This window comes from Scyliorhinus torazame, chromosome 19, assembly GCF_047496885.1.
Source record: "Scyliorhinus torazame isolate Kashiwa2021f chromosome 19, sScyTor2.1, whole genome shotgun sequence".
Classification (NCBI taxonomy): Eukaryota; Metazoa; Chordata; class Chondrichthyes; order Carcharhiniformes; family Scyliorhinidae; genus Scyliorhinus; species Scyliorhinus torazame.
This window is the reverse complement of record NC_092725.1, coordinates 138,206,399-138,233,338: the sequence shown is the minus strand read 5'-3', so window position 1 is coordinate 138,233,338 and position 26,940 is coordinate 138,206,399. Positions and strand designations below refer to the sequence as shown.

The following is a 26,940-nucleotide window of genomic DNA, read 5'->3' as shown; positions in this document are numbered from 1 at the left end:
CCTCTACCCTGGGGAAAAGCCTCTGACTATCCACTCTGTCTATGCCCCTCATAATTTTGTATACCTCTATCAGGTCGCCCCTCAACCTCCTTCGTTCCAGTGAGAACAAACCGAGTTTATTCAATCGCTCCTCATAGCTTATGCCCTCCATACCAGGCAACATTCTGGTAAATCTCTTCTGCACCCTCTCTAAAGCCTCCACATCCTTCTGGTAGTGTGGCGACCAGAATTGAACACTATACTCCAAGTGTGGCCTAACTAAGGTTCTATACAGCTGCAACATGACTTGCCAATTCTTATACTCAATGCCCCGGCCAATGAAGGCAAGCATGCCGTATGCCTTCTTGACTACCTTCTCCACCTGTGTAGCCCCTTTCAGTGATCTGTGGACCTGTACTCCTAGATCTCTTTGACTTTCAATACTCTTGAGGGTTCTACCGTTCACTGTATATTCCCTACCTGCATTAGCCCTTCCAAAATGCATTACCTCACATTTGTCCAGGTTAAACTCCATCTGCCATCTCTCCGCCCAAGTCTCCAGACAATCTAAATCCTGCTGTATCCTCAGACAGTCCTCATCGCTATCAGCAATTCCACCAACCTTTGTGTCGTCTGCAAACTTACTAATCAGACCAGTTACATTTTCCTCCAAATCATTTATATATACTACAAAGAGCAAAGGTCCCAGCACTGATCCCTGTGGAACACCACTGGTCACAGCCCTCCAATTAGAAAAGCATCCCTCCATTGCTACCCTCTGCCTTCTATGGCCTAGCCAGTTCTGTATCCACCTTGCCAGTTCACCCCTGATCCCGTGTGACTTCACCTTTTGTACTAGTCTACCATGAGGGACCTTGTCAAAGGCCTTACTGAAGTCCATATAGACAACATCTACTGCCCTACCTGCATCAATCATCTTAGTGACCTCCTCGAAAAACTCTATCAAGTTAGTGAGACACGACCTCCCCTTCACAAAACCGTGCTGCCTCTCACTAATACGTCCATTTGCTTCCAAATGGGAGTAGATCCTGTCTCGAAGAATTCTCTCCAGTAATTTCCCTACCACTGAAGTAAGGCTCACCGGCCTGTAGTTCCCGGGATTATCCCTGCCACCCTTCTTAAACAGAGGAACAACATTGGCTATTCTCCAGTCCTCCGGGACATCCCCTGAAGACAGCGAGGATCCAAAGATTTCTGTCAAGGCCTCAGCAATTTCCTCTCCAGCCTCCTTCAGTATTCTGGGGTAGATCCCATCCGGCCCTGGGGACTTATCTACCTTAATATTTTTTAAGACACCCAACACCTCGTCTTTTTGGATCACAATGTGACCCAGGCTATCTACACCCCCTTCTCCAGACTCAACATCTACCAATTCCTTCTCTTTGGTGAATACTGATGCAAAGTATTCATTTAGTACCTCGCCCATTTCCTCTGGCTCCACACATAGATTCCCTTGCCTATCCTTCAGTGGGCCAACCCTTTCCCTGGCTACCCTCTTGCTTTTTATGTAAGTGTAAAAAGCCTTGGGATTTTCCTTAACCCTATTTGCCAATGACTTTTCATGACCCCTTCTAGCCCTCCTGACTCCCTGCTTAAGTTCCTTCCTACTTTCCTTATATGCCACACAGGCTTCGTCTGTTCCCAGCCTTTTAGCCCTGACAAATGCCTCCTTTTTCTTTTTGACGAGGCCTACAATATCATTCGTCATCCAAGGTTCCCGAAAATTGCCGTATTTATCTTTCTTCCTCACAGGAACATGCCTGTCCTGTATTCCTATCAACTGACACTTGAAAGCCTCCCACATGTCAGATGTTGATTTGCCCTCAAACATCCGCCCCCAATCTATGTTCTTCAGTTCCCGCCTAATATTGTTATAATTAGCCTTCCCCCAATTTAGCACATTCATCCTCGGACCACTCTTATCCTTGTCCACCAGTACTTTAAAACTTACTGAATTGTGGTCACTGTTACCGAAATGCTCCCCTACTGAAACATCTACCACCTGGCCGGGCTCATTCCCCAATACCAGGTCCAGTACCGCCTCTTCCCTAGTTGGACTGTTTACAGGTGTTTGGTAGGTGTTTGCTGGCTGACACAGACACGATAGCAAAAGGGCATGTTTCTGTGCTGTAAAACTCTACGATTTCAATAACAATTCCATCCCTGCCTCCATAAGTCTCCGTGTAAAACCTACCACCCTCTCTCTTGCACAAGCCTCCCATCATGAGTGTGCATGCAACCCTTGTGCTTCATTAACCAGTCCCCCTTCATACTCTGCAGTCTGCATGTATTCCTTTCTACTTACGCCACACAAGGCCCACCCAGCACCTTTGTGTCTGCATTCACCCATTCAAAGTGTTGGTTTGCAGATCCCCCCCACCCCAATCATTCCCCGATCACTCCTCTGCCTGCCACCTTTCACTCTCCCCCCCCCCCCCCCAGCTAACCCTCCCCTGTTCCCTTCACCCTCATGTTCTTTGTCAACTCCCCCCCCGGCCGGTCCCCATGCTGGTCTCTGTTGGTACAGTGCAGCCCTACCTGAGTCCCAAAGCACAAACTGAGTGCGGTCCTCGCAGAGGAGCGCCGCACCCACTGTGATCCGCCACACTACACAACCATCTCCAGCCTCACCTTTCACTGACAGCGCAGAGCGAAGCTGTTGCCGGTCGGCTTTGAACGCTGCACTCACCTCGAAGTCACGAGCTAAGTGAGGGTGGACAGTCACATGCTACTTATATCCGGTCATGGCTGGTCGAATTCCCCGCTTGCTGGGCACATAAATTGGGAGGGAGAACGTGATTCGGGCGACTTGCGTTTTATAATGCATATTCGTGACACGCTAATATATGAAAATGGGCTTCCCGACATGGATCAGTGGGAACGCTGATCTGCCAGGGGTTGGCGGAATTACGGCTTGTTTTCCCATGGGCAGATTTCAGACTTTGGTCCTCACTCCGTACTTGCTGCTCCCGCCGCTGTGAAACCTCCCGCTGGTGCGACCCGAAAGTTCCACCCGCTGTCTCTAATTCACTCTTCAGTTCCAATGATGGATGGAGAAACTGAAACATATAGGGGAGGCGGTGGCATAGTGGTATTGTCGCTGGACCAGAGACCCAGAGTACTGCTCTGGGGACACAGGTTCAAATCTCACCGCTGCAGATGGTAAAATTTGAATTCAATAAAAAAAGAAATGTGGAATCAAAAGTCTAATGATCATCATGAAACTATTGTCGATTGTCTTAAAAACCCACCTGGTTCACTGATGTCCTTTAGGGAAGGAAATCTGCCGTCCTTACCTGGTCTGGCCTACATGTGACTCCAGACCCACAGCAATGTGGTTGACTCTTAACTACCCCCTCAAGGGCAATTAGGGATGGGCAATAGATGCTGGCACAGCCTGCGACACCCACATTCCATGAACAAATAAAATCAATAACCTATGTTTTCTCCCTCCAGATGCTGACTGAACTGCTGTTAATTTTCAGCTTTTTCAACTTTCCTATCCAAAGCCTGGTTCATCCGTCACTGTTGTCAATCGAACAGCCATCTCTGGAGCTTTCTATTACAAGTAAATAGATCTTTGCATGATGTCCTGTCTGTCAAATATGCCACACATCCCCACATAAATAGATTAAAGATTCCTAACCAAGACAGCTCCAGAGAAACGGGTGCTCAATAACGGCCTTCAAAACCATATTACACGCTTTAGAAAGCTAAGCACAAGGACTGACATTACATCCTAAAGCACTCGCAATCTACCAGGTTAAAACAATGCAACTTTGTCACTGAATTTCCTGCTCTCAAACTTAATGTCAAAATAGCAAGTACGAGAATCAAAGAATAATGAAAAAGGTAGGAGTCATTTTCCGTCCATTTCTCATTTAAATCTCATAACCACCAGGGTGATCAATTTCTAAACCCTATTAGTTCTGCTTCTGCCAGCCATTTGGATTCTCATTTCAAGATCACCTTGCAATGCGAAACTGCACGGACGGACCATTTTAATGTAAGATTTATGATAAGTGCCACTGCGAGAGCATATTTACCAAGTGTGCAAAAACCAACGACTAAACGGGCAAAATACACATTTTCACCGCCAGAAGGAAGTGTGTTAAATATTTAGGATTTTAGTAATAGCTCAGAAATAGATTAGCAACATTGAATTTGCTTTGGTTGCAACATGAAAAGGTGGCATTTCTTTTTTTAAAAAGCATCAAAGCAATTTGGCCTTTTTAATATGTCACCATGACAATCTCAAGAATTCAGAATGGAAATTCAGCTGCGGTTTCATACTTGATTGACTGCCATATATCACAAAAATCTTAAGAACCAAGTCATTACAACACAGAATGCTTACCTGATGATATCTCCTTCAAGGGCAATGACTCGCTTGATTATTTTCTGTTCTGGGTCTTTGGGTGACCTGAAATAAAAGGACAAGGTTATACAATCTGTAATGTCCTTTAACATTTGATTGGTTTAAGGAAACTCATTGAAATAGAGACTATTAGAGCCATATGGGAACCGCTGTGCTCCTTGACATGGTGTATCAATCACAGTTAAGATCCACTGTGAAGTTGTATCTTATCAAAATCCAACTCCATCATGTAAAAGCAATATATAAAAGACTTTTGAGTAGCTGTGAGGCTTTTGAAATAACTTCTGAGTATTGTGTCAAAGTAAATCAAGAAATCATTTATAGTTGTGAGATATGGAAAAATTACTTAAAGCCAAAATGAACAACATGTCAGTCTCAGCATTCCTTCCAGACACAAACATTTTCATATTTCAAAGCCTTCACAATCTAGTGAACCACAAATTAATACACTCCTGGACAAAATACACTTAATTGAAGGCGCATTTGTTCACTGTAAAATTCAGTAACATTCTTCAAGAAGCATGTTGGTTTTTAAAAATTCTTTCATGGTATGTGGGCTCTGGAGCAAGTTCAGTATTGGTTTCCCATCCTCAATGGCCCTTGTTTTGGGTGGTTTGCAAAGTCAACCACATTTCTCTGGACCTTGAGTCACGGGAAGGCCAGGTCAGGTAAGGATAGCAGACTTGTCAGAAAGAACATTAGTGAACCAGATCGTTTTTTTTACAACAATCCATGATACTTGTCAAGGTCACCAGTACTGAGACTAGGAGCTGGATTCTCTGCCTCGCGACGCCGGAAGCGGGAATCGCGATCGGGCGGGGAATCGGGAGTCCGGCAAAAATCGAGGTTCGCGCCCGGCGCCGATTCGGGCGCCATGCTCCGGTCCCTCCCCGGTGGCGAAAGCAAGGTTTGCGCCAGCACGGTCATGCAAGACTGACATTTGCATTGCATTTAAATGTGATTAACGGCATGGACACTTTACGCTTCGACTTTCCACGATGGGTCCCCTGCGTGCACAAATTACTACAAGTATTTACACACAGGGGCTGGGGGGGGCGGTGGGGGGCGGCACGGTGGTCTAGTGGTTAGCACTGCTGCCTCATGGCGCCAAGGTCCCAGGTTCGATCCCGGCCCCGGGTCACTGTCTGTGTGGAGTTTGCACCTTCTCCCCGTGTTTGCGTGGGTTTCGCCCCCACAACCCGAAAAGATGTGCAGGATAGGTGGATTGGCCACAATAAATTGCCCCATAATTGGAAGAAAAAAAAATTCAGTACTTTAAATTAAAAAACACTTAAAAATCATTGAAAACCGTCGCTGGGGGGGCTACCTGGGCCGGGGAGATGGCGGGTAACAACTTGGTGCCAGGTCCGTGGATTCTGTCTTTTAAAAGCTCTCCTCTGCTGCTACTTACAGGCCCCTGGCTACTCACACTGCTGAGTGCTGTTGTATCCTTTGAATGTTCAGAAGGCCTATGGTCCTCTGGGAGCCCACCCAGGCCAGTGGTGAATTTCCTCTGTGCCCCCTTGTTGATTTTGCACGGTGATAGTGTCACACAACACGATGGAGAGTATCATCAATGTGAAGTTACGACTTTGTCTCCACAAGAGGGCGATCGACCGCACTCATGTCACTCTTTGCGCCCCGTGGCATCAGACCTTCCTGAACAGGAAAGGATTCCACTCCTTCAACATTCGGTGTGTGACCACCAGATGCGATTCATGCACGTGTGTGCACGTTTTCCAAGGAGCGTGCATGACAGTTACATCCTCAGCAATTGCAGATGCCTGCCATTTTCGAGGGCCACCCCAGGTTGCAGGGATGGCTTGGAGGAGGTCTTGGCTGACGACGCCAGGAAGGAGGCCGGAGATCGCATCATACGCCCAATACAATAAGGCTCACAGTGCCACCCTCTGTGAAAGGGTGATGTGTCGGCCTCCAGAAGAGGAGCTTCTGCTGGCTTGACAGGTCCAGAGGCCCTCCCGCTTCGTGGTGGTCTGCTGTGCCCTACAGAATCTTGCTCGGCAGTGGGGCAACGACTTTCCTGAGGACGGGCTCGAGGAGTGGCACGTGTCCACGGATGAGGAGGACGTTCAGGAGCGTGTTGAGGAAGAGGCCAATGAGGATCTGGAGGATGGAGGCCAGATGGGAGGTGCACATGGACAAGAGGTATAGGAACGCATCCGTCGCTTCCCTTTCTACGGACCAGGGTCAGCACATTGGCCGACAGTGCTCATTGAAATATGATCATCGGGCATGATCCAGATTGTGCCAGGCGTAATGGGTAAGTAAGTGCATTAATCTCGCTCGGAGCCTGGCACGAAATCCGTTTTGGGCCTCTCTCATTATGCATCTGGCGCAGCACGGCAGGAAAATCCCACCTAAAATGTTTAATAGATATTGTGTCCTTCACTGTAAAGTTGTACTTAACTGCAAAGTGTCTGTATCCTCTCTCAGGAATAGCAATCACCTTGGATAAGTAAAGCTTCATTGAGATCGCAAATAGAATTCAAATAATAAGCGCATCTTTTTACATGTGTTACACACTGCTCTGAGAATGATACAAAACTGCTCTAAGATTCTGGAAGAAATGCTAAGAAATGGCTGTCACTTGTCAAAGCAGTCATTGTACAATAGTTTGTCAGGGTGTTTTAATTGGGCTGTAATCTGTCGCATCAGGATATTTAATGGTGACTGCAGTGAGCTAGACTGGCCTTGAATGTTCAGGATTTTAAACTTTTTTTCTTGCTAAGTTGCTGAAAATGCGAGCTGATATAACATTGCAGCGAGGAAAACCAGGTGTCTGGGGCCCCAAGCGAATAGGACAACCAACTATGTCCACCTGTGGCCAGTCAGAGTGAAGGACTGTGATACAGTGCCCCGAACCTGCTCTGCCAATGGGATCACGACTGATCTGACCGAAACCTCAACTCCATAATCCCACCGAATCCCGATAAGCTTTCATCCCCTTATTTATCACTTGGCTAGACAGCTGGTTCGCCAGCAGCATGGGTTCAAACCCCGTACCGGCTGAGGTTATTCATGAAGGCCCCGCCTTCTCAATCTTGCCCCCCGCCTGAGGTGTGGTGAAATCAGGTTAAGTCACCGCCAATCAGCTCTCCCCCTCAAAGGGGAAAGCAGCCTGTGGTCACCTGGGACTATGGTGAATTTACCTTTACACCACTCCCACAAGTGATTTCTTGTCTTCATAATTTTTCATCTCTACAAAAAACGCTTCTGCATCCTGGTTTCCTGAACTTGGATCATCTTTGCAAATGTGGTAATATCATCCTTAATCAATAGAACCACCCTCCACCTTTTCCTGGCAGCCTGTCCTTCCTAAATGTCACACACCCTTCAAAATTCAGGTCCCAATCATCCTATAACTCTATAATGTCTCTATAATGGTCATAGAATGTACAGTGCAGAAGGAGGCCATTCGGCCCATCGAGTCTGCAACGTCCCTTGGAAAGAGCACGGTACCCAAGCCCTCACCTCCACCCTATCGCCATAACCCAGTAACCCCACCCAACCTTTTTGGACACGAAGGGCAATTTAGCATGGCCACCTAACCTGCATATCTTTGGACTGTGGGAGGAAACCGGAGCACCCGGAGGAAACTCACGCACACACGGGGAGAATGTGCAGACTCCACACAGACAGTGACCCAAGCCGGGAATCGAACCTGAGACCCTGGAGCTGTGAAGCAACAGTGCTAACCACTATGCTACCGTGCTGCCCACGGTATCAGGTTGTATTTAATATATTTCATCTGTTTTGTTTCGAATGCGATGTGCATTCAGATACAGAGCCTTTAGTTTTGTTCTTTCAGTATTTTTGCAATGTTTAGCCTTGACTGCTGATTAACTCTTAGGTTTGTACTTTATCCCTTCCCATCACATTCTCTTTATCATTTCCCATATTAACATCTTTCTCTCTTGCCTCGTTTCTGCTCTTTGATCTACACAACTTCGCAAATATGTCCCTTGACCGCACTATTTAGTTTAAAACCCTCTCTACTTCCCTAGTTAGGCGTCTGCTCGAATACCAGTCCCAGCATCCTGTCAGCATCGACCCTGTCAAAACCTGTAAGAATCCGATACGTTTCAATGAGATCTCATTCTTCTAAATTCCAATGAGTAGAGTCCCAACCTGTTTAACCTTTGCTCCTAAGGCAATCCCTCTATACCGGGGATCATCCCAGTGAACCTTCTCGGAGCCACCTCCAATGGAATAATGGGATGGATTCTCCACTCCCCCAGCCATGTATTTCTTGGCGGTGTGCCGTTCGCAGCCAGCTGCATTTTCTAATCCCGCTGCTTGTCAATGGGACTTCCGCTTGAAGACATCCCACGCCGTCAGGAAATCTGTGGGCGATGGTGTGCTGTGGCCGGGAACAGAGAAACCAACGGCCGCAGAATTCTGGCCAACGTCTTTCCTTAAATAAGGGGACCAAATCTGATCACAGTTCTCCAGATGTGGTCTCAACAGTACCGTGTAAAGCTACAGCATGACTTCCCGACTCTTATACTCCAACCCCCTTGAAATAAGGGCCAACATTCCATTAGCCTTCCTGATTACCTGTTGCCCCTGTGCTAGCCTTCTGTGTTCCATGCACAAGTACCCCCAGTCCCTTTGTGTTGCAGCTTCCCAATCTGTTTAGCGTGGAGATAAACTGGAGCTGTGAATCTTAGAATCTTAGCATAGAAGGAAGCTATTGAGCCCAACAACCCTCATTGAAAGATCTGTCCAATTAATCTCACTCTTCTGCCATTTCCCAATAGCCTTTCAAATTTTTCATTTCCATATACCATACAGGTGGCACAGTGGTTAGCCTCACAGCTCCAGGGTCCCAGGTTCGATTCCCGGCTTGGGTCACTGCCTGTGCGGAGTCTGCACGTTCTCCCCGTGTCTGCGTGGGTTTCCTCCGGGTGCTCCGGTTTCCTCCCAGAGTGCAAAGATGTGCAGGTTAGGTGGATTGGCCACGCTAAATTGCCCCTTAGTTCCCAAAAGATCAGGGGGGGGGGGTAGGGTGGGGTCCAAAATTGCCCTTAGCGTTGGGTGGGGTTACTGGTGTGTGGGGATAGGGTGGAGGTGTTGACCTTGGGTAGGGTGCTCTTTCCAAGAGCCGGTGCAGACTCGATGGGCCGAATGGCCTCCTTCTGCACTGTAACTTCTATGGTAAATTCTATGGGTTTAAGTAGGGTGCTCTTTCCAAGGGCCGGTGCAGACTCGATGGGCCGAATGGACTGCAGGGAATCTACGGATTGTATGGATATGTATATTCAATTCTCGTTTGAACATTTAATTTGCTTTTGTTTCAAGGAGCGCCTTCCAGATTATTACAACTCGCAACATAAACCCGTCTCATCTCCTCACTTAATCTTTAGCCAATCTGTATTCCCAGTTAATACCCGCAAGAAAAACAAGCTTGCCTCATTTCCTCTATTAAAGCCCCTCATAACTTTGGAACACTTCCATTAAATTTAATCTTCCTGCTCCAAAGAAGCTTCTCGAGTCTCTCCACAGAATTGAAACCCCAAACGTCCAAACGGGTAACCAGAAGAATAACCAAACTGTAAATAACGAAAATATATTGAGGTTTGAAGAAGAAAAATTGCCTAAAGAAGTAAACCTGATTTTACTGTTGCAGCAACAGACAATGCCCCTTTACATCATCTAGGGAGCCGCGGGAAAGCGGAATGATAAACATCCGCAAACTGTTTTGGAAATCCGAAGACTTGGGTTCGCTGATCTCTGATGCCTAATATGCTTGCTTCAAAATCATGAGATGCAAAGCTTGAATAAGCTGAAAGTACCTGTGAAGGAGCATTAATCTCCTTAACAGAGATAGATTCCTTCCCTACCCCCCCCGCCCAGCAGCATGTCTTATGCAAGTGGTATGCAAGAGTTAGCTCAACAGCTGACTTGCATGGCAATGCAGAAAATATAACGCAGTGCAGAAACAGGCTCGCCAGTCCAGTCCAGCCAGCCCACGCTGGCATTTATGCTGCACTTGAGCCGCCGCCCGTCCTGACTCATTTAACTTTATCAGCAAAGACCTCTATTCCCTTCTCCCTCATACGCTTATCTAGGGCGCGATTTAACAAGCGCGTTCCGGCCGGCGTGGATCTGAACGTGGCGGTTAAATAGCGGGAAAGGCCAAAATTGAGATTCGCAGTTCAGTTCGCTATCCAACCGGCTGCTCCTGATGGCGAGTTCGGGATCTGACCCCCAAAATAGCGAGCATATCGTTAACCCTCATTTGCATTAATTTCCATCTCATTAGCGAGATTGAAGTCGAATTGCAGCGGCCTCTCGGGAATGACCCGACTCGCCCGCGAGAAATCACGGGGGCGTAGTTTCGTACTCCTCTCTTAAAAAGTGAAGCTGGCGCAATGGCTGCTAAGGGGAAGTGAAAGCCAACGGTTAAGGAGCATCCAATGTTGAACAGCAACTAAAGCCACGTAGTCCCATTGCTCCCTTTGAGTTTAAGCGAGCGCTGCTACATGACAACTTGGTTTAAAAACTAACGTCCCAGTTAACAGGGACTGACTTAAAAAGGTGCTTAAAGTTGACCGTCAGGTGCAGGGAAGGTGCTGTCGCGTTTGTGGTGTTCTGTGGGTCCCTAATGCATCTTTGTCGTGGCGGGGATCAATGGGCCCTATTTTACTCTGTCCCCGAGGATAGCATTCAGCCTCCACAAGCACACGGTCCTCGGTGCCACAGGAGCTGATTTTCACCGCCCTCCCCCCCCCCACAAAGTACACACTGGCTGCTGCCCACAACGCCTGAATATAGCATTCACTGTATCAATGTTGGATGTAGATAAGCTTATCCACCTGAAATGGCTTAAGACCAATCATTCCTTTAAATTTAAAGAACAAAGAATAAAGATCAAAGAAAAATTACAGCACAGGAACAGGCCCTTCGGCCCTCCCAGCCTGCGCCGATCCAGATCCTCAATCTAAAACTGTCACCTATTTTCTAAGGATCTGTATCCCTCTGCTCCCTGCCCATTCATGTATCTCTCTAGTTATATCTTAAATGACGCTATCGGGCCACCTCTACCACCTCCACAGGAATGCGTTCCAGGGACCCACCACCCTCTGTGTAAAGAACTTTCCACGCATATCTCCCTTAAACCTTTCCCCTCTCACCTTGAACACGTGACCCCTTGTAATTGGGTCCCCCACTCTGGGAAAAAGCTTCTTGCTATCCACCCTGTCTATACCGCTCATGATTTTGTAGACCTCAATCAGGCCCCCCCTCAACCTCCGTCTTTCCAACGAAAACAATCCTAATCTACTCGACCTTTCTTCATAGCTAGCACCCTCCATACCAGGCAACATCCTGGTGAACCTCCTCTGCACCCTCTCCAAAGCATCCACATCCTTCTGGTAATGTGGCGACCAGAACTGCATGCAGTATTCCAAATGTGGCTTAACCAAAGTCCGATACAACTGTACCATGACCGTCCGACTTTTGTACTCAATACCCCGTCCGATGAAGGAAAGCATGCTGTATGCCTTCTTGACCACTCTATCGACCTGCGTTGCCTCCTTCAGGGTACAATGGACCTGAACTCCCAGATCTCTCTGTACATCAATTTTCCCCAGGTCTCTTCCATTGAAATCGCAGAAACGCCAAAGCAAAATTGCCCCCCCCCCCAAACAGCAGGTCTCCGGATCCTGGAAGGTGGAGGTTGAAGATTTTGGTTGTAGCGGAATAGTTGCCTGTCCAGTTGCAATCAAAGTTGTGCAAATATATTCAGTTAGTCACTGGCAAATAATTAGCAAAAGGCAGGAAGATTGAAGATTGTGAAAACTGCACGACAAATAACAAGTCACATTCACCATATGTCCCTCGAGTGCTTATTACCGCAAAGCGGTGAAGAGTGTCTCAAAGCATTTGCAGTGGCCGAAAGTCAGCAAGATTGCGAAGCAGTGTGGTTAATGCTCCTCCTCGTGCCGTTCACGCAGGATAAAGCTGTCTCATCATTGTCCATTGGAGTCATCTCTGTATGGTCATCAGACGAAGAAAGCTTCTTTCTCTGAATCTTCTTTAACTTGATGCTCCTGATGGTGAAGTAAAGCAGCTTGAGGCCCCCGATTCTGAGCAGCACCCATTGGGCCGGAGGCTCACCGACCTGACAGAATCACAACAGCGCAGAAGAGGCCCTTCTGCCCATCGAGTCTGCGCCGACTCATGAAAGACACCTGGCCGGCCTACCTAATGCCATTTGCCAACAGGGAGCTTTCTCATCCTGCAGAAAGCTGTGAGAGCATTGAACACAGAACATACAGTGCAGAAGGAGGCTATTCGGCCCATCGGGTCTGCACCAACCCACTTAAGCCCTCACTTCCACCCTATCCCTGTAACCCAATAACCCCTCCTCAACATTTTGGTCACTAAGGGCTTTTATCATAGCCAATCCACCTAACCTGCACGTCTTTGGACTGTGGGAGGAAACCGGAGCACCCGGAGGAAACCCACGCACACACGGGGAGAACGTGCAGACTCCGCACAGACAGTGACCCAGTGGGGAATCAACCCTGGGACCCTGCCGCTGTGAAGCCACAGTGCTTTCCACTTGTGCTACCGTTATGCCTAAGCACTTCACAACTCTCAAGTGGCTTCTCGTGGGTACACATGCCATGTTTCACACAATGATTATTGCGTAGCATTTCAATCAAACTTTGAAGCCAACACTTTGCCTAAACTCTAGAAGCCTCAGCAGCGCAGAGGCAGCAGCCAAAAATCAAACACTCCAGAGCTGGACTCCAGCACTGGGGATATCCTCGTGACCACAGGGCGAGTGTGTGGATCAGGGGAGGGCACCTGAGCACGGTCTCCCTACTGTTCCAGGCAGGGGTCTAGAGGCTCTCGCTGTGGTTGGGGATGAGTGAACTGAGCGAGGTTTTCCAGTAAAACTGGCTCGCTGTATAGCACTCTGAGAGAAGGCAGGACACGTCAGGGTGGGGGAGGCTTGGGGGAATTTGAGGGTCCCAGAGTGGAAAGCCCAAACTGATTGTCGGTCTCTCTCTCCTTCTCCAATTCCTTACAGATATAATGTCAGCCCGGCAGAGCCTGCTCTCACAGTGCTGGAGGCAGCCCAGCTGGTCAAACCCAGAGGTAGTCAGCGTCGACGCAGGCCGGGGGCTGCACCCAATGTGCAAGGGGCCGCCCTAAAGGCCCGGCCACCCATCAGGCGAGGAGGAACCCAGAGGGGGACGCCAGTGACGGCCCAAGGTGCACAGGGGTGGTTGCTTTTTCGAGGAGATGACGGACAGCATGTGGCGCAGGAGATTCCGTCTCAACAAAGAGACAATGCGGCACCTGTGCCACGTCCTTGCGGACCTCATGAAGGAGGAGGATGCCAGCCCCCGGTGGGTGTGAAGGTCACCGGGACCCTGACCATCTATGTAGCTGGATAATTCCAGGGCTCGAGCGGGGACTTGTGCAGCATTTCACAAGCTACAGCCCACAAGTGCATCCATGAGTCCAGGAATTACAATTTATCTACTTTGAGCTGGACCAGGCCCAATAAGATGCCCGAGCTGCAGGATTCTCAGCCACCACCAGGGTGCCCCAGGTCCAGGGGGGTAAATGCTCGCATTCATTTTTAAAAATAAATTTAGTGTACCCAATTCATTTTTTTTTCCAATGAAGGGGCAATTTGGTGTGGCCAATCCACCTAGCCTGCCCATCTTTGGGTTGTGGGGGCGAAACCCACGCAAGCACGGAGAGAATGTGCAAACTCCACACGGACAGTGACCCCGGATCGAACCTGGGACCTCGGCGCCGTGAGGCAGCAGGGCTAACCCACTGCGCCACCGTGCGGCCCAATTGCTGACATTCATGTTGCCTTGCGTGCAGCTGGACATCAGGGAGTGCCCTTCTTCACCAGGAAGGGGTTTCACTCCCTGAATGCTCAATTTGTGTGTGCCCACTGCCTCTGGATCATGCGTGTGTGTGCATGCTTCTCAGCGAGCGTACATGAGTTACATCCTGTGACATTTGGAGATCCCTGGCATCTGCAAGGACCCATTACTCCTTCCCCTAATCTCCCCATCCCTCCTTCTCCCCAATCGCCCCTCCACCCTATTTCCCTCAGTCCCCACTAATAACTTCCTCCCCCCCACTATTCTCCATCCTCCTGTCTCCGAATACCCTGTTCCATCCTCCAAGCATGTGTAACATCAGTGCAGGGGGCCGGGACTGTCAGCGAGTCAATATACAAGACAGGAGAGATGATAATTCGCTGTGGGATTAGCTCTGGTGTCCCTCAGTTTATGCCAAAGTCTGTCTCCTGCCTTACCTCTGCTAGCTCACACCCATCATGGATTCTGCATCAGGGGTCAATTGATCATGGACCACTGTGCCCAGGGGGTTGGAGGGAAAGGGGGTGGGACGCAGGCAGGCACGCGGTGAAGATTAATGTGACAGAGGCTTCACGTGTATCAGGTGTAACATGGTATAATTGTCAAGATTTGACATTCCATTCCCCCTAGCTACAGATAGTTCCCACAACACCCCCCATCCCAGTACCCACTCAGTTATCCTCTCTCTTCTTGATCTTTTGTGATCTACTGCTACATTGAGGTGTGTCCCCAGGAGGCACGCCCGAGGTGGTGGCAGCCTGCTGCTTTTCACATCCTGTGGTCTTTGATGCCCTTGGCGGACGTCCTCTAGAGGGGCCCAAATGACTTACCGATGTCACTGCCGTCGCCATACAACCCTGTTCTGCCCGCTGCTCTCGAGATGCGGCGGTGTCATGAGGTGGGATCCGAAAGAATTGGAGACCACCGTCATCTCCTCGGTGCCAGTGGGCAGAGGCCCCAGGTTGGCCTCCAGCTCTGCCTCCTCCTTGACATTACCCGGAGGACCCTGAGGTCCCCATGGGACAGAAGGCCAGCTGGAGTGAGCTCCAGAGACATCGGAGTCATCTGGTTCTGCCAGTCCTGGCACTTTCCCATTGTCTGCATCCTAGTGTTGACACCCTCAGCGATGGTCCTCAGTGACTGGACCACGCTCTGCAGTGCCTCAGCACCTGCATCTGGGACATGTCCCTCAGCGACTGGGACATGATGTTGAGGCCGTCAGCCACTGTCGTCATGGACTGAGCCATGCCTTGGGCACCACCACTCAAGATGCTGACGTCATGCTCCACTGCGGTCGCCACCCTCGTAGGGTTGGCGTCAGTACCACATATTGTCAACATCATCTCCAGCGCCCGTGGCCTTTGGGGCTCCTCCAATCGGCTATGCACTCGCTGTAATGTTGCTGACATTCCCTCCTGAATGTCACAGCCTGTGACCTATCGACTGCATCAGCTCGGGATGATCTTGTCCAGAGGCTCGGCAAAAACTGGGACTCAGCTGGGTCCTGGGATCCAGCCAACCCCCGACTGCTGACTTCCTCGGCTGTTCCTGCCTCCACCTGATGTGCATCAGCAACTGTGTGGTGCTCACCAGATTGTGCCCCAGAAGCCTGTCAACTAATGTCGCCCACCAAGGTGTGTGTGTCTGCACTGATGGAGGGTGCAGCTGATAGCTGTGTCGCATCGATGATAGTCTCCTCGGAGCTCTCCTCCGAGGTGAACTCCAGGGTGGCGGGGGGTTAACGACTCCGGATGGTCCGGCCCCATCAGATGGAGATCCAGCGAGAGAATGGACATGTGGTCAGTGAGAGGGAAGGATTATCTTGTTTCACTTCAGACCGGGTGAAGCAGCTGCGCAGGGCAACCTTGCTCTTGGTGACTGCTCTCTCCTTGGACAACCCCGTGATTTCCAGTGCCCGTTCCTCAGAGGGGGTGAGGACCCGGATCTCTGGTACTCCACCCTCCCCCAGTCTTGGCTCTTCCATGCTTATTATGGGCTATCTGCTCCTGCGGGGACAAAGAGAGGGCACAGTGAGCCGCACGCTTGATGGGTCAGGGGGGATCTATAGCAGATGGCATGTGTGGGCACCGCACCTGGACATGAAGGGGTTGTGCTGGTGGGTAGCAGGGGGTTCTCAGGTGCAAGCATGAAGATTGGACGTGTGGAAGGTGCGATCTTGCCAATGCGGCAGATGAGAAAAACCCAGTCAAACATGCCCAAAATGACACTTCAAAATTTTGCCGTTAAATTGTGCCCCGAATTTCAACTCACCAACAACTCCCTGTGGTAGTGAGTACCATATTCTCGCCCAGAAGTTTCTTTTTAATTCCCTGCTTGATTTCTTGATGACTACCTTGTATTGATGGCCCAATGCCCACAATAGAAAACATTTTCTTTTTCCATTTGATCAAAACCTTTCATAATTTATAGCACCCCCAATAGGTCACCCTTCAACCTTTTCCTTTCAATAGAGACGAGACCCAGCCTGTTCATCCTAACACAATATTAACCTCACAGCTCTAGTATCAGCATGGTAAATCATTTTTGTAACCTCTTCAGTGGTTCTGTATTGCAGTGTAGTTCACTCATGCAAAGCCGAGTGTGCAAATTAACTTTAACAAGTGTGGAGTCTCATTTCTTCAGATTTTAATTGTTGTTGGAGGTATTATAAATACAAGACTTTTTTTGCTTCTTTCTTCTGCCTCTTTCATTTCTCTCTCTTAATCCAATATTTCTATCCCTCCCTTTATTTCTCCTTTTGCTCCTGATGTTTAATTAGTGTTACGTGAGAGTACCTTTAAGAAATGGGTGTGTATAAAAATATCTGTAGTGGATGTACCTTTAAGAAATGGGTGTTTATCAGTGATGTCAGAATGTGGGTGGTGCTGGGCTGTCGGTCTGCTTTTATTATCACTTTAGGCTGTTTGCTACAAGGTGTGTTTAGTTTCATTTTAGATTTGGAAAAACTGCAATCACAGCAAGATGTGTATGTATCTCTGCAAGCTTATGAATGTTCTTTGGTGATTTCAAAGTGGTAACTGTTCTCAGTAGTGAAGTTAAACCTGATGTCTTTCTGTAAAAAGGGTTCTTTTTGTCTTATGGATGTTGCAAGGAAAGATTAAGAGTTACTTAGAGAGTACTGTATTCTTCGGGGGATTTATTGGTGTTGATAGTTGTTAAGATGTTTACTGTGGGTTTATAAAGGGTTAACTGGTTTCATAAATAAACTGTTTTAATTTAAAAGTACTGTAGATTTCTGTTGCATCACACCTGCAGAATAGGGCCGTGTGCTCCCCGTACCACAATCTATTCAAAGTTGTGGGTCAGGTGAACTCCTTGATACACTTTGGGGCTTTCTAAACCCTGGCCCATAACATTAGCATCAGGAAGAGGGAAAATGTCCAGAAAATGGCGCCGGAGCGAGGGGACTCTCTGCGAGCTCTCCCCAACAGATCCACTTTTTACTTAACTTATACTCGTTCTAGTTTTTTCGTATTTTATTTTCTTCCCTTTTCTTCCCATGTACTTAATGATCTGTTGAGCTGCTCGCAGAACAATACTTTTGACTGTACCTCGGTACACGTGACAATAAACAAATCCAATTCAATCTAATCTAGTTACCTGGACACTTTGTAGCAGGAGGTGGTCACACCTCTGAAAATCGGGTCTTCTGGTTTGATCAACAGTCAGTGACCGGAGTGAGTGACTGCGAGTGAGGGAGGTAAGAGAACCACAAGGGCAGGAGTGCAAGAGCCTCAGTCTGTGCAATTGTGGAGCAGGTTTGAGACTCTTTCAGATTGCTTGGATGAAAGTGGGGGTGCAGGCGGGATGAACGATCTGACCACAGCACCGTGGTTCAGGAAGCCATTCAAATGCGGGCAGCAAAACGGAATGTAATATTAGGGGCCGGTATAGTGAGGGGGAGGGGGATTGACCCAGCTCTTTGCAGCCGACAGAAAGAGCCCAGGCAGCTGTGTTGCTTGCCCGGTGCCAGGACATCTGCTCAGGGCTGGAGAGGAACCTGCAGTGGGAGGGAGCAGAGCCAGTTGCCGTGGTCTCTGTCGGTACCACAGACAGGATGAGGAAGGAGATTCTGCACAGTCAGCATGAGGATCTGGACACCAAGTTAAGAAGCAGAACCTCAAAGATCAACTTGAGCCGCATGCAAATTGGCACAGGGCAAATAAGGTTAAAGAAATGAATGCCCAGCTCAAAGACTGATGTGGGAGAAGCGGGTCCTGGCTTATGGGTTACTGACACCAGTACTGGGGAAAGTGGGGTATGTACCATTGGGACGGCCTACACCTGAACAGCGGGAGTCACCAATTTAAGACTGAGGTGAGGAGGAATTTCCTCTCTCAGAGGGTTGTGAGTCTTTGGGACTCCCGGCCACAGAGAGGTGTGGCGTCAGAGTCCGAGTGAATATTTGAGGCTGAGACAGATACTCGTGCAGCAAGAGAACCAAGGGTTACAGGGAAAGGGCCGGAAAGTGGACGTGAGGAATATCGGAACAACCACGATCCTATTGAACGGCAGGGCAGGCCAGAGGGGCCGAATGGCCTCCTCCTGTTCCTATTCCTTACGGTCTAAAAGTGAGTGTGGGATTTATTTTTATAAACAATCATATCCACAGTGCGATGCTTCATGTTGATGTCATTCTGCTCAAGATCCAGATTTCCCCTCAATCGTTCAGGACTGATTTGTAAGCAGTAACTCACAGCAACCAGCCTGCCTGGCTCAATACTTCACACATCTTGTACGCCTTCTGACATTACATCTCGCATATTAAATCGTTTTGCTGTCCTCCTCTGCCTATTATCACACAGACATGCATAACCTCATTACCAGAATAAATAAGATAGCGGAGGGTGAAATACCACAGAAGCAATCTGAAACTGTAGCCAACGCAGTTTTCAAACATGCATCATTGTAGAAAACACATCTGAAAAAATTATGCAGATTGTGCAGGACTGCAATAATACATAATAGAAATGACAGTATTCACTTCTGACTATGTCAATATGACACTTTATAAAACTAGAAGAATCCAATTGCATTAGGAACATTTAAAAGCATAAGTACGATGAAAACGGTGATGCTTTGAGATGGATTATATGTTTCAACTTCATAGAAATTCTCACTAAAAACTGGTTTTAACACCGGGGCCGCAAGTTGGCGCAGTGGTTAGCAGTGTGGCCTCACGGCGCCGAGGTCCCAGGTTCGGTCCCGGCTCTGGGTCACTGCCCGTGTGGAGTTTGCACATTCTCCCCGTGTTTGTGTGGGTTTCGCCCCCACAACCCAAAGATGTGCAGGGTAGGTGGATTGGCCACGCTAAATTGCCCCTTAGCTGGAAAAAATGAATTGGGTACACTAAATTTTTTTTAAAACCTGGTTGTAACACATAAAATGTAATATCAGTCCCATATGGTTTTCAAATAGGTGCCCCACAAGATTAATGGTTAATCTTTAAGGTGCCTAATGGATAATTAGTTAATACGAGACGTTACCTGATTTGGCCATCCTGTACGTATCGTCATAATTAACCTTACAGTCTGCCTAATGTTGCAAGTTATAATGAATATAATAGTGCTGAGATAAGCTTGACTGATTATTAGAATATTGTAGGCTAACATTAATGTTTTGCATTTTATTACTCATAAACTTAGATTAAAAAATTGAGGCTGCAACACCTTTTTGGAAAAACTCCTTTTTGGACTGTTGATGGCCCAAATCTTTTTTATGTTTTCAATGTTGGTTTAGAATTTTAGAACTCGTTGTTCAATGATCAAATGCACTGACCTACTGCTTGCAAGGGTTAAGTTTTACATTGTTCCTTCTAAAACACATTCCCTTGTTTTTCCAAGGGTCCTTATACTCTTGTTAAATTCCTTCAACCAAAAACGACGGTATCCGCAAAACTGGATTGAAGAGGACAGAAGCGTTGCTACATTCGTGATTTCTCGGGTTGAAATTAGGTTTAGCATTCAGCTCAAGGTGAGAAAGGGGTTTCATGCATTGCTTATGGTTTTTGAATTCCATTATCCAAAATAGCGCACAATTATAAGCAATTACAGTGAAATATTCATGTGTCCACTTCAAAGTGGATTACCATAGTCATTTTACTTTGCAAAATGATTGGCAACAGAAAAATTGAGTTTTTGCTGGTAAGTCTGGACAGGGGTGAATTTATTGACTCAGCGAAATGATTTGTGTTACAGTCCACTCTCCACATGGGCCATCGCAGGTCAGACCCACACCTCAAACAACGAGCAACGCTGTTGACCGGAGAAGTCTGTGGTGCCACCAGGCCGCTACAATGTTCTGCTGTATTGGATTGATGGGGCTGGATTTTCCCGTCCCCCAGCCCCGTGTTTCTCGTGCAGTTCGCTGATGGCGAGATGTTACCTTCCTGGTGCGTGTTAATGGGATTTCCCATTGAAGCCACTCCACCCCACCGGGAAACCAGGTGCACTGGATGCTGCAAATTCAGGGGCTGGTTTAGCACAGGTAGGGGCTGGTTTAGCACAGGGCTAAATTGCTGGTTTTGAAAGCAGACCAAGGCAGGCCAGCAGCACTGTAGAATTCCCGTACTGGCCTCCCTGAACAGGCGCCGGAGTGGGGTGACTAGGGGCTTTTCACAGTAACTTCATTTGAAGCCTACTTGTGACAATAATCGATTTTCATTTCATTTCATTTCAAATTCACTTTCGATACCTGTAAGAACAATCTTCAGTGAAAACTGCAAAATCAAACCAAAGCTGCATCATCTCAGTTTTTTGTGGTGCAGTATCAAACCTATCTTGTCATAGTGACAGGATGGGTTTGATACTGTATCACAAAAACTGAGATGATGGAACTTTGGTCTGATTTGCGGTTTGCATTGAAGCTTGTCCCAGAGTAGAGATGAATTCACAATCATATCTGCCGCAAATTTAATCTTGGAACAATCGGAGAATTCCGACCATGATATTTATTCAAGACATCACCATTAACACTTTGCTCTCCACAAGGCAAAGTAAATTGCTTGTGCAGTACAAATTCAGCATCTGGTTTAGCACAGAGCTAAATCGCTGGCTTTGAAAGCAGACCAAGGCAGGCCAGCAGCAGGGTTCAATTCCCGTACCAGCCTCCCCGAACAGGCGCCGGAATGTGGCGACTAGGGGTTTTTCACAGTAACTTCATTTGAAGCCTATTTGTGACAATAAGCGATTTTCATTTTTCATGTAATAACTGAGATAACAGAAGCGATTGGACGCCCAAAAAAACAGCGTGCTGTTTTTGGTGCGAATAGCGGGGTGTTTCTTGGCGCCTCCAGTGCAGAGAAAGATCCCGTTATCAAACAGGACGCTGTTTTTAAAAAAAAAAATTTAGAGTACCCAATTCATTTTTTCTAATTAAGGGGCAATTTAGCGTGGCCAATCCACCTGGCCTGCGCATCTTTGGGTTGTGGGGGTGAAACCCAGGTAAACACGGGGAGAATGTGCAAACTCCACATGGACAGCGACCCAGAGCCGGGATCGAACCTGTGACCTTGGCGCCGTGAGGCAGCAGAGCTAACCGACTGCTCCACCGTGCTGCCCTACGGGACGCTGTTTTTATTGGCCTTAGTTAGGAACACCCCGCCATGCTATTACCTCACTTCCTGCACTGACGAGCTCTTGGGGCACCATTTTTAATCCCCCCCCCTCGGACTCCGCACGGCGGCCTCTGGACCCCCACCCAATTTACCTCCGAGGGGATCCTCGAGCCCCCCCCCCTCACCCCACCTCTAAAGCTCAGGGCACCCCCCCCCGGGGCCCGGACACTGCCAGCCTGGCACCCTGGCAGTGCCCCTGCAGTCTGAAAGTGCCAACCGGGCACTGTGTCAAGGTGCCTGGGCATCAGCGGGAGTGCCACGGTACCACCCTGGCCAGAGCCCGACCACCTGGGGGCCTGCCATGGCAGATCCCCCCCCTCCGCCCCAGGTGCCATTACTCCTGGTCCATGTTTGGGTGGATCAGTACTAAACGGCACCATGGCTAGGTCTCCCAGGCGCAGGCGTTCGTCCCCGGACATCGGGAGAATCGGGCGTCGATATATTAAAATGAGCCTAATGGCTCACTTAAATATGTAAATCTGGATCTCGCCTGGCGAGAGGCCCCTCGTGAGATTTAACGGCCTTGTCGTGTCACTGCAACGGCAAGTAAGAAATTGGGTATCTTGTCTGATGTCACTGGTTCTTCAGATGATGTCTTGTCCTTCATACCATCAGGGTGAAGATGTGAGCGCGGATTGATTTCACGGTATTGGTTCCTCATCAAAAACTAATAGCAGCCAATGTATTTCCATAAGGGTAGGATGATATATCGTGAATCTCTGATCATCTAGCTTGCAGTTGCAAGATTCTAATCCAGCTGCATTTACACAATACTTTGTGAAAGGAGGGATTCAGAAGTAATAAATTCTACAATGTGTAGCTCAAATACATGAATCTTCTCGGCAATCCAGAAAATGTGCTTACTAACTGATTTATGTTTGCATATTTTCGCACTCGAAAGAATGAAGATCGAAACTGCGAGGAAATTGTTTTTCTCTCCCTTCACTGCACCAAGAGCAGGATTATTAATTTTTGTAAGGTGTAGCTCAGGCTGTAGATTTGGCGCAGGCCCAATGACAAAGCATCCAAATCAGCCAGGGAATAATTATTTGTTGCAGTTATTGATAGCTTTCATCTTCCTCGGAACACCTAGCCTCTTGCAGCCAGTACCGAAAAGCTAGCAGTTCCATACGTTCTCATCTGCTATTGGTTTGATTAAAAAAACAACATTCTTCAGTCCAAGATTAAAATTTGAGGCAGATATGATTGTGAATTCGTCTCTGCTCAGGGAACAAGGAGGGTTTGATGCTGAATCACAAAAAAAAAACTGAGATGCTTGAGCTTTGATTTGATTTTGCAGCTTGCATCGGAGGTTACTCTTACTTGCGTGCAAAGTGAATTTCTGTCAGGCGGTAAAGCAAATGGGTTTATTAAAAATTCAGAGTACCCAATTAATTTTTTTCCAATTAAGGGGCAATTTGGCATGGCCAATCCACCTACCCTGCTCATCTTTGGGTTGTGGGGGTGAAACCCACGCAGACATGGGGAAAATGTGCAAACTCCACACGGACAGTGACCCAGGGCCGGGATTCGAACCCAGGTCCTCAGCGCCGTAGTCCCAGTGCTAACCACTGCCGCCCTCGGTAAAGCAAATTAGTCTTGTAGTCATTGCGCTGAAAGCAATAATTCCCTTCCCAACTTTGACTGTCGGTGTGCATAATTTCCTATTCGAGAGGACAGCTCGTCACACAAACTGCAAGGGTATATGTTACTGTACCTGAGGGTAACTCAACCACAACGTTTTCCTCTCTCTATTGCAGGGAGACACCAGCCATCTAATCACATTTGTTCTCCACTGGTATGACCGAAGTTACTTGGCAGCATAAAGCTGCATCACAGAACGCCACTGTAATGATGTCTGGTATATCATATTTGTATGTATAGTGTTATGGGCCAGGGTTTAGAGAACACCAAAGTGTATCCTGGAGTTCACCTGACCCACAACCTTTAATAGATTGTGGTATGGGGAGCACACGGCCCACTCTACAGGTGTGGTACAGCAGAAATGGAAAAGTATTTTTTAAAGCAAAACAATGTTCATTCTATGAACTCAAGTTAACGTTTTTGAAACATACAGTGAACATCTTCGCAGCCATCAATTCAAATACAACCCCCAAAGAATACAACACTAAGTAATCCTCAACTTCCCAAACAACATCCAGAAGACAGAAGAAACACCTTTGAACAGAAGCACATTAGGTTTACATTCACTACTGAGAACATTTATAATTCTGAATTCACCAAATGATCAAGAGGTAGTCTTTTGATGGCAGAGAGAACAGCAGTACATGTGCTTGGGCTGGCTTCAGCTCCAACACTGAAAACAAAACTAAAACACACCCTGCAGCAAACAGCCTAAAACGAAAGTAAAAAGCTGAGACAGCCCAGCTCCACCCACACTCTGACATCACTAATAAACACCCATTCCCGAAAGGTACATTTCTTAAACACCCATTTCTTAAAGGTACTCTCACATGACAATAGCATATCATCTTTGTATATATGAATCATCATGTAGAATAGTGTGTAATTACAGCATCCAGCCACTGGATGGAGTGAGAACACATCTCACAACATGCACGGTGGTCCACATGATCTTGGGGAGTGAGTTAGTAAAGAGGGTTGGAGACAGTTGTGTTCTTCAGAAGTTCTGTGCATGATGGGAGGCGTTGAAGGCGGTGATCAGGGGAGAGCTAATTTCCATTAGGGCTCATAGGGAGAAGACAGAGGGTATGGAAAGGGAGAGGTTAGTGGAGGAGATTTTGAGAGTGGACAGGAGATACGCAGAGGCCCCGGAGGAAAGATTACTTGGGGAAAGACGACGGCTCCAGACGGAGTTTGACCTGTTGACCACAGGGAAGGTGGAGGCACAGTGGAGGAAAGCGCAGGGGGCGACCTACGAGTATGGGGAAAAGGCTAGTCGGATGCTGGCACACCAGCTCCGTAAGAGGATGGCAGCGAGGGAAATAGGGGGAGTCAAAGATGGAAGGGGAGCCACGGTTCGGAGCGCGACAAAAATAAACGAGGTATTCAAGGCCTTTTATGAAGAGCTGTACAGATCCCAGCCCCCAGCGGGGGAAGAGGGGATGAGACGATGCCTAGATCAGCTGAGATTCCCGAGGGTGGAGGAGCAAGAGGTGGCTGGTTTGGGCGCACCAATTGGGTTGGAGGAGCTGAGCAAGGGTTTGGGAAGCATGCAGGCGGGGAAGGGACCGGGACCGGACGGATTCCTGTTGGAGTTCTACAGGAAGTACGCAGACCTGTTGGCCACGCTACTGGTGAGGACCTTTAATGAGGCAAGAGAGGAGGGGACCCTGCCCCCGACAATATCGGAAGCGACAATTTCTTTGATCCTAAAGCGGGACAAGGACCCACTGCAATGTGGATCGTACAGGCCGATCTCGCTCCTCAATGTGGATGCAAAGTTGCTGGCAAAAGTGCTGGCCACGAGGATCGAGGACTGTGTCCCGGGGGTAATCCATGAGGACCAGACGGGATTTGTAAAGGGCAGGCAACGAAACACCAATGTGCGGCAGCTCTTAAACGTGATAATGATGCCATCGGAGGAGGGAGAGGCGGAGATAGTGGAAGCTATGGACGCGGAGAAGGCCTTTGACCGAGTAGAGTGGGAGTACCTCTGGGAGGTGCTGCGTAGGTTTGGGTTTGGGGTAGGTTTTATCAATTGGGTTAAGCTCCTTTACAGAGCCCCGATGGCGAGTGTAGTGACGAACCGGCGGAGGTCGGAGTACTTTTGACTGTACCGAGGGACGAGGCAGGGGTGCCCCCTGTCCCCCCTGTTGTTCGCATTGGCGATCGAACCATTGGCCATGTCATTGAGGGAGTCTAATAAATGGAGGGGGGTGGTCCGAGGGGGAGAAGAACATCGGGTGTCGCTATATGCGGATGACCTGTTGCTGTACGTGGCGGATCCAATGGAGGGGATGGTGGAGGTCATGCAGACTTTAAGGGAGTTTGGGGAGTTTTCGGGCTGTAAGCTCAATGTAGGGAAGAGTGAGCTCTTTGCATTACAGGCGGGGGACCAAGAAAGAGGGATAGGGGACCTACCGCTGAGGAGGGCGGAGGGGAGCTTTTGGTATCTGGGGATCCAGATAGCCAGGAGTTGGGGGACCCTACATAAACTGAATCTGACGAGGTTGGTGGAGCAAATGGAGGAGGATTTCAAAAGATGGGACATGTTACCGCTCTCACTGGCGGGTAGAGTGCAGTCGGTCAAAATGGTGGTCCTTCCGAGGTTTCTGTTTGTGTTTCAGTGCCTTCCCATCGTGATCACTAAGGTCTTTTTTAAGAGAGTAGGCAGGAGTATTATGGGGTTTGTGTGGGCGAATAAGACCCCGAGAGTAAGGAGAGGGTTCCTGGAACGCAGTAGGGACCGAGGAGGGTTGGCGCTGCCAAACCTGGGGAGCTACTACTGGGCAGCAAATGTGGCGATGATCCGCAAGTGGGTTATGGAGGGAGAGGGGGCTGCATGGAAAAGGATGGAGATGGCGTCCTGCAAAGGAACGAGCCTGGGGGCGTTGGTGATGGCACCGCTGCCGCTCTCGCTGACTAAGTGTACCACGAGCCCGGTGGTGGCGGCAATGCTAAGGATCTGGGGCCAGTGGAGACGGCACCGGGGTGCAATGGGAGCATCGGTGTGGTCCCCGATCAGGGGTAACCACCGGTTTGTCCCGGGGAAGATGGACGGGGGGTTCCACAGCTGGCATTGGGCGGGGATTGGAAGAATGGGGGACCTGTTCATCGACGGGACGTTTGCGAGCCTAGGGGCTCTGGAGGAGAAGTTCGAGTTACCCCGGGAAATGCCTTTAGATATATGCAGGTGAGGGCTTTTGTGAGGCGACAGGTGAGGGAATTCCCGTTGCTCCCGGGACAAGAAGTTCAAGATAGGGTGATCTCGGGTATATGGGTCGGGGAGGGCAAGGTGTCGGAAATACACCAGGAGTTGAAAGAAGAGGGGGAAGCGCTGGTAGAAGAGTTGAAGGGTAAATGGGAGGAGGAGCTGGGGGAGGAGATCGAGGAAGGTCTGT

At 48.5% G+C, this 26,940-nt stretch overlaps 1 protein-coding gene across 1 annotated transcript in view; it reads right to left on the bottom strand.

Annotated features, from left to right (window-relative positions):
- Positions 1–26,940, bottom strand: part of immp2l (inner mitochondrial membrane peptidase subunit 2) — a 674,197-nt gene that overhangs the window by 225,011 nt on the left and 422,246 nt on the right. The window contains exon 3 of the mRNA XM_072485308.1: positions 4,358–4,423. Coding sequence (XP_072341409.1) covers positions 4,358–4,423 — 66 coding nt within the window. The remainder of the gene's footprint in view (positions 1–4,357; positions 4,424–26,940) is intronic.